Source organism: Lepidochelys kempii, chromosome 8, assembly GCF_965140265.1.
Source record: "Lepidochelys kempii isolate rLepKem1 chromosome 8, rLepKem1.hap2, whole genome shotgun sequence".
Lineage (NCBI taxonomy): Eukaryota > Metazoa > Chordata > Testudines > Cheloniidae > Lepidochelys > Lepidochelys kempii.
Genome location: NC_133263.1, coordinates 1,926,951 through 1,934,723, shown reverse-complemented (window position 1 = coordinate 1,934,723; position 7,773 = coordinate 1,926,951). Strand labels below are relative to the sequence as shown.

At 51.9% G+C, this 7,773-nt stretch overlaps 1 protein-coding gene across 1 annotated transcript; it reads left to right on the top strand.

Moving 5' to 3' along the window:
- The first annotated feature begins 2,066 nt into the window (after positions 1-2,066).
- On the top strand, positions 2,067-7,372 carry LOC140916467 (pancreatic secretory trypsin inhibitor-like). Its single transcript, XM_073358110.1, has 4 exons — positions 2,067-2,228; positions 3,419-3,459; positions 4,094-4,203; positions 7,170-7,372. The coding sequence occupies exons 1-4, from the start codon at positions 2,174-2,176 to the stop codon at positions 7,213-7,215; spliced, it is 252 nt and encodes an 83-aa protein (XP_073214211.1). The 5' UTR covers positions 2,067-2,173; the 3' UTR covers positions 7,216-7,372.
- The last annotated feature ends 401 nt before the right edge of the window (positions 7,373-7,773 follow it).

Sequence of the window (7,773 nt, the reverse complement as noted above, 5' to 3'; positions counted from 1 at the left end):
ATGGGACCCCTGGGTGAGGTGTTGATAAAAGGAGAGGAGATATTCTTGTCAACTTCCTAAGCTTCCCGTATTTATTGCCCTGCCCTCATCCCCAAGCCACTTTTGCTGACTCTGGGCACTGTTTATCTGGGCACTTTGTTTATCTGCTAGAGGAAGACTCTGCACAAAAAGTGGTTTGATTGGTAAAAGGAATTCCTGTTAAGTGAGCGAGAGGGGAAGGCTTAACAGGAATTCCTCTTATCAATCAAACCATTGTTTGTGCAGAGTCTTTCGTTTAGCAAATAAACCCAAGGGGCCAGCCCTGTCCCTGATATGACTCCACCAACGCCATGGGTTTACACCTGGATTGGATTTGGCCCATCTTGCACCTGGAATTTACTGGCCTCGTTTTCATTACTTCCTTATCAGTATCCAGGTGACATGTACGCAGGTATTGCTCAGATTAGCAACAAAACCTGAACATTATGATGAGCCTCAAAACCAGGTCCCTATCAGCTGTAGTAGCAAATATCAAGCCCCCAGGAGGGGAAAAGATAGAGGGTGTCTGGGTGCAGAAACAATGTACTTAGTGAGCCGTAGCAAGCTATTTCTGGGTTCAAGGCTGGGGTTTGTCCTGCCTATCAGCCTCTATTATAATATCTGTGAGGACATTAAAAAAACACTCCTCTACCAGCCTCTCCAAGAACACACGTCTTCCCTTCGATTCCTTCTCTTACAATGCAGTTATCGATGTTGGGGGTCGCCTCTTCTCAGAGGATGGGATATAGAACTGACATCGGGGCCAGAGCAGTGATCCATTGAAGGGTTTTTAAATCCACTGTAAGTGTTAGTTGGGCCTTGATCCTCCAAACTCTTAGGCATGATAAACTTTACACATGTGATTAGCCCAGCTGGGGCCATTGGGATGAGTTATAGGTATAAAATGAGGCATTACGGGACCAGCTCCTTGGTTTGAAATCCCAAATGATGATCTCCAGGTCTGACTTCAATGGAAAGCTCTTTGGGGCAGGGACTGTATTTTTGTTCTGTGTTTGTACAGCGCCCAGCACAACGGGATCCTGGTCCGTGGCTTGGGCTTCTCAGTGCTACTTCGGTACAAGTTATTAATAACAATATAGAACTGGTTTTGTTGGCTCCAGCCATCTCTCTCCGTAAGATAAAAATCCTATAGATGGCTAATGCGTGGAGTTCTTAGCTCACCCTTTCATTCACAGCTTACCACCCGGCACTAGAATCAGTACTGTGGTTAAAGCTCCACTGGGTATTAGGATAATACTGGGTCTGGGTTGCATTCTGATGCAGGTTTTAATGCGCAAGGGCTGAGCTATTCCCTCTTCTTCCCCTGTTTATCTGCAAGATGCGGCAGTGACGAATGGCTGCTCAGGCCTAGCGGTTGGAGCAGGAGTCGGGCGCCAGGAACCAGAGTCAAGGGTCAGAGCCAGAGTTGGGAGTGAGCAGGGTAGGAACAGGACTGGGGGGACAAGGCAGGCCTCAAGGTGATTGTAGCTGTGGGCAACCAGTGACCTGCTGCCAAGCTTACCCGCAGGCCTGCTGGCTCCCTTCAGCCAATCAGGCGACCCTACCACAACTCAGCGGCACCCATCAATCTGCCTGGAGCTCGGGCTGGCTAGTCCCTGAGCTTTGCTGACAGAGCTCACCCCTTGCAGGCAAGTGCATCCATCCACTGATCCCAAGCCCCAGCTAAGCTGCTGCCCCAAGTGGGTGCAGTCAGGCTCCACGCTGGTGCAGGGGGCAGGAATCCACCTGCCCCCACCCCTTTGAGTTAGTTTCTTGCACAAAGCCCCTTTGCTTTGGCTTTGCACAGAGGACCAGGATCCCCCTTCCTGCAAGAGGATGTTTCTGTCCCGCACCTGTGGCCACCGCCTGTGAGCTGAGATGTTTCCCCATTAACTTTGGGTGGCTCTTTGCCCTGACGCACCAGACTGATCCAGCCATGACTCAGAGTCCTCCTAGCGTTTTGAATGTTGTTGTCCACACCTTGGGCTTGTGCCAAGTCCCGTAGAGCCATGGGCTGACCTGGGCGGGTACAGCACAAAGTGGGCAGGGCCTGGAGAGCCGTATATTGGATCGAAAGAAAGCTCCCTGCGTGGGCTTCTTGAGAGAGGATCTCCTGGAGACAGGCAGATTCTGACTCCGTCTGCAATAAACAGCCATGAAGGCAGCTGGCCTCTTCCTGCTCCTCGGCGTGGGGCTTTACTGCTGCTCAGGTGAGTGTGACGGGGTCAGTCAGAAGCTGCTTTTCCTGCTCCCTCTAAACTTTCCCACATGCAGACAGTCCAGACCGGGAAAGCAGCCACTGGGCTGGTGGGGATCAGGGCGAGAAACCCGGGAACCTCTTCAATGTTCAGCATTGAAGAGCACAGAGCCTGACACCTGCTCGTAGACGGCAGCAGATGGCTGGAGGGTCAGGCTCTGTGTTCAGCGCTAGAGCGAGAGGCCTGCAGCCAGACCGCAGGTGAGCCAGTCTATTCCTGGGACACAGCAATGCCTGGAAGTGAAGCGGAGCAATGCCGCGTTGAATTACAGTCCCTGCGCCATGGGAGTCCGTACAGCCACAGGGGTGAAAGTCCAGCCCTTCCTATCAAACCGGCGATTCTCAGCCCCCAGCTGACTCAGTACTCCATCGAGCGCCGCACACAGAGCAATTCAACTCCCTGGGCTCGCACAGCTCTCTGTGGGTCCCAGAGGAGTTCACACAGTTTCCTTCTCCCTCCGCGCTACCCGAGTTCACCATACCCCAGCAGGGAACTCTGCGCCCAGGCCTCAGCTGGTGTAGATCGATGTGGCTCCACGGAGAATCCGGCAGGCGCAAGGGAACTCCCTCCTTGCCTGCTTCCGAGGTCACCAGCCGTTTGTCATCATGGGGCCTGATTCAGCTCTTGCTGACCCCGCTGAGATCAGCTGCGCTATCCGCACAGGCGAGACCATAATCAGGCTTGTAAACTGTGGCTGTGGCCCATAACCGAGTCTGGGCAATCAAAGGTCCCTTTGTTCCTTGGCAGCACCAGGTGGAGCTTGAGCGAACTGCCGGGAACGTCAGTGTCACGGGGCTGGGTCACTGTCAGGAGCCTGCTGTGGACGCGGTGGGTTTTCGTCAAGGCACAAAGGCAGAGCGGGGTGGAGGTGGCTCTGCCGGCTGGCAAAGGGCAGGTGAGCGGAGCAGGAACAGGAGTGAGATCAAGAAGGAAGGAAGCTGAGGGGGGAAGAGGCTGCCCCAAGTCAGAGGCATGGAAAGGGAGCAGAGAGGAAACTCAAATGGGGTCCTCCTCACAGGCGTGGGGTGGGGGGCCTGGAAGCAGCAGGAGAGTTTCTGTTGGACCTGTGCAAGGAGCAGGCTGGGAGAAGCCAACAGCCTACTTGATCTAAGGAGTTTCCTTTTCCCCCCCATGTGTTTTAGGCAATGCCAAACCGGGTGGTGCTTCTGACGGAGGGAAAGAGGTAAAGACTCCTTCTGTGCAATTTAACTGCATATTCTTCTTTGCCGAGGTCATTCTGTCCCAGTGTCGTGGAAAGCCAATACTGCTAAAAACAATGAGGCAAATTTGCCCAGTGGATAATGCAGTGGAGTGACAGTCAGAAGACCTGGGTTCTAGCCCCAGCCCTGTCACTGACCTGCTGGGTGACCTTGGGCAAGTCACTTTCCCCCCTCCCTGCCTCAGTTTCCCTACCTGACAAATGAGAATAGTGTTGCTGCCCTCCCATTGCAAAGTGCAGTGAGATCTCTGATGAAAAGTGTTAGATAAGAGCTGATTAATCGTCTTAAATGCCAAGCTAACACCACCGTTAAGATCCCAATTGTCAGAATGAAAGTTAAAATGAACCCGCACAGTGGCAGCTACCCACGTTGCTTCGGAACTCTCCAGGTGGAGCTCTTAGCAAGCCAGGACTGGTCACAATGGGATAAGTGCAGAAGAAATTGAGGACCTGGTACAGCTTCGGTTAGTCCTCCTGCAGGACCATTAGATTTTAATTTCTGCAGTTCCCCACCAGCCTAAAGCATCCCCTTCAACATGAAGTTCTTTTCAGCAATGCCTTGTGTAAGGTACATTAATACTCCCCTTTACTCACACAGCCAGATTGTGGCAGATATATGCTTCCGGGCTGCCCCAAAATCCTCGACCCTGTATGTGGCACCGACAATGCGACGTACCCCAATGAGTGTGAGTTGTGTGCTGAGAACCTGTGAGTATCTGGACGCTTTTGAGTGCAAATATTTCAAAAGCTGCTGTTTTCACATGGGCCTTGTACAGCGGAGCTCTGCCATAAGTCCCCTGTTCATGCAGAAAGCCATGACTTTTGGCTTGGTGCAATTTTCGGGGATAAATTTTGCCATTCCCCTCTTCCCTGCTGATGCTGTCTTCCACTGGCCTAGAGTAACACTGGAGCCATCTTCACCGGCTCGTCCCATGCTTACTGTTAGCTGTGGTATTATCATAGCACCTAGGAGTCCCGGTGGTGGACTGGGACCACATTGCGCTAGGCACTGTACAAACACAGAGCAATAAGACAGTCCCTGCCCCAAAGAGACAAGAGACACAGGCTGATGGGGGAATACAAGGAGACAACATTGGACCAGTGGAAGTGGTGCACACAGTGTATTAGAGGCTGATCCAAAGCCCGCCCAAGTCAATAGCAAAACTTCCGCTGGTTTTAGTGGGCTCTGGGGCTGGCTCTCAATGAATCTGTGCGTTGTGGGAATCCCATTTCGGATCAGAGCATGTAGGTAGGTGTGTGAGCGGAGGGAAGCCAAGTTGTTCCAGCACATCTGCTGCAAAGAAAATAAGACTTAGCTGACCCCAGCTGCCTGCAGTCCTCATGGTCTGCTGTGGTCTGGGCCAGTGCCATTGCCGATAAAGATGGAGACAGTTCTTCTGAGGTGCATTGCATCAATTGAATGGCAACTGAACCCAGCAATGTGCCGACCAGACGTATGAGAACCCGCACTGCATTGGCAGGGGTAGCGGGAATCTCCAACTAGAGCTCCAGTTCTAACTTCTGGTTTCAGAGAGAATTCCACAAGAAGGGACTCCTGGGCCCATCTTCCAGCGGAGTTCCTCCTGATTTTCACTGGTGAAACTGAGGGCAGAATTTGTCCCATAGAAAAGTGAGATGGAAAAGACTTAGGTGGCCTTGGCCATCCCCAGTAGTCTGCTCTATGGTGACTTCCTCACATCTGAAGGCCAAAGAGGAGAGTTTCTAAGGAGACAGGAGTACAACATAGATTCAAGAATGCACCAGTGGATGGGACTTTAGCTAGGGAACCGGGATCAACGACCCAGCTGTCCTGGGGCCCCCACCACATCCCTTTGAGATTCAGTGAGCAGCTACTCTGAGCCCACTGTCCTAGGTCGCTGTGTCTGGCTGTCACAGGGTTTGCTACAGCACAGCATTGTCTAAAGACAACGCCCACCTCCACTTCCAAAGGTCTCCAGTGACTTCTAGATGATACGATACATGCAGGGGAGAGGGTTGTGTAGTATCCTTAATCCGCAGCGTCACTAAGGGCTGGGCCAAGAGCTGGTTCCACAGTGAAGAGAGGAGGAGGGTTTTCAAGTGAGATTCAAAGAGGGTCAAGTGATGCGGAGGGGTCCGGAGCGAAGGAAGGAGGAGATATGAGCGGGGGGGGTGGGGAGGGGGTGTGCAAGAACAAAGTGCTCCCTACCCTCAGAGAGCTGCCGGAACAGGAGAGGTGACGGTCCGAGGAACAGAGCGCCTGATCCCGTGGAGATGAATGAGTCTGTCCACTGACTTCAGGGGGCTTGGGATGAGGGTCACAGTGAGCAGGCTGGGGAGCAGGGGCACACGGGGCTGGAGAGGAAAGGTGGGGAGAGTCCCTGGTGGAAGGAACTGGATTCAGGGAGGCTGGAGAAGTTGATGGGAACTAGAATGACACTGGCCTGCATTTTGCAGTGACAGGGCGCTGGTCCTGCAGCGTTTTTTTCAGGGGCCCATTAATTTGTGCAGCCAGCAGGGACCCCTAAAGATGGGCTGGGTTTTAAAAGAGGGAAATAAATGATGTTACCAGTCCTCTGTTAGTTTGGGAGCTCCAGGAGTACAAGTTCAAATGAAACACCATGTGGTTTCACTCACACAGTGTGTCAGGGCTGTTGATCTAGACCTCAAAGCCCATGCAAAATGCCTCCTTATCAGCATTACACGAGAGATAAGAACCCTGTCCTTGGTCTCTGTAACGTCTTGTCTGGTGGTTTGCAGGAATAGGGAGCTGAGAGTCAGGACCGAGGGGCATTGGCAGAGGTCTGAGAATGGTAGAGGAGGGGAGCCCAGGGCTAGAATAGCAGGGGGGCTGCAAGGTAAGATTGTGGGGTGCTAGCAGAGCTGTGTATGAGACGGGGATCCAGCAGCAGCCTAGCAGGTGTGCTGAAGGCCAGAACTGAGATGTGAGTAAGGAATAGCTGGGGGTGCGGAATTGGTTAGTGGAATAGTCACTGGTCCTGATCTCACTTGCACTGGTGTCATTTCATTAGATCGCTGTTTATTGGGGTGCAAAATATTCATAAAAATCCACACCTGCTTGCGGCTTTTTGTTGTTGTTTTTTGGAATTTCTATGCACACCTGGGAAATGGATTTGGTTTCCCAAGGTGATGAACATGAGTATTTCAAGAGAAAACTGAACCAATCTGGAGTCAATTAGGCCCACAAAGCTGTTATTTTTTCACAAGTGCATATCTGCATTTTCCCTGCTTGTGGCATTAAAATAGTCGCAAAGAGTCATGTGGGGCAGGTGCAAATGTGAATGAGACAAAGTGGGGCGTGTTTACATGTGAAACCCCTGCACAGAACATCTCAGCGTGGGCTGAGTTTAGCTAGGCAGGAGTTGCAGGTTCTTGATTGCCAGCAGGTGTCTGATGTCTGCTTTGCAACAATGAAGTAATTTATTCTGACAGGAGATGTCAGAAAGTATTAGCTCGGAGGTTTACAGGAATTAATTAACTCATGTCCCTAGTAACCCCCGTCCCCCACCCCGAACTGCCTGCCGAGAAGACCTGGGATCAGCCTATGACTGTGTGTAATTTTAAAATGACATTTTAATTATTATTTTCCACCTGATGTTTCTCCCTGGAGTGGGAGAGTCTTCCCTGCCCAGGGGGTTTCAAGCTGCCCTGATACGTTTAACCTGTCTTTTCAGGAAAAGGCAAACTAATGTTCGCATAAAGAAGAGAGGAATGTGCTGAGTGCCTCGTGCACTGACCGCCTCTGCTCAGATGCCGGCAGAGAAGTGGGCGTGTGACAATTCCCGATGAAGACGCACACGGCTGCCACTGCACCGTCCTGCTGCACCATTCATCGGTTCATAGATATTCTCCATTCAATAAACCTGACAGCATTGCAGCCGCTTGCCCGGCTCGTCTTTTCCAGTTGAAAGGTGTGAGTGTGACCTTTGGTTTGGGATACGGGGGAAATCTAACGAGCTGTCAGCAAAACTCTTGGAGGAACTGCCCCCCCCCCGCTCACTGGGGAAGAAATGACCGGCTTAGCATTCAAAAGAGCCAATTCTGACCTCCCTGACAGCAGTAAACATGCAGAATCACCCCCCTGATTTTGCTTTGGTGTATCAAAGGTTGGGATCAGGCCCACACACTTTAACCTGGGCGCTTTACTGGGAAGAGGCAAGACTGGCCTACTCAGTACTGAATCGGCTTTGCATTGTGCACAGAAGCAAGAGCTAATGGCCTGAGTGTTCACCTGCAGCTCCTGCAAACGTCAGTGGGACTCACGGGTGGCTGGTTCCT

What these genes read in the sequence shown, in the direction of transcription:
- LOC140916467 (XM_073358110.1), top strand. Translation starts at nt 2,174, where the DNA reads ATGAAGGCAGCTGGCCTCTTCCTGCTCCTCGGCGTGGGGCTTTACTGC. An exon ending in GGGGCTTTACTGCTGCTCAG is followed by an intron (nt 2,229 to 3,418) that starts GTGAGTGTGACG and finishes CATGTGTTTTAG; the next exon opens with GCAATGCCAAACCGGGTGGT. An exon ending in CTTCTGACGGAGGGAAAGAG is followed by an intron (nt 3,460 to 4,093) that starts GTAAAGACTCCT and finishes TTACTCACACAG; the next exon opens with CCAGATTGTGGCAGATATAT.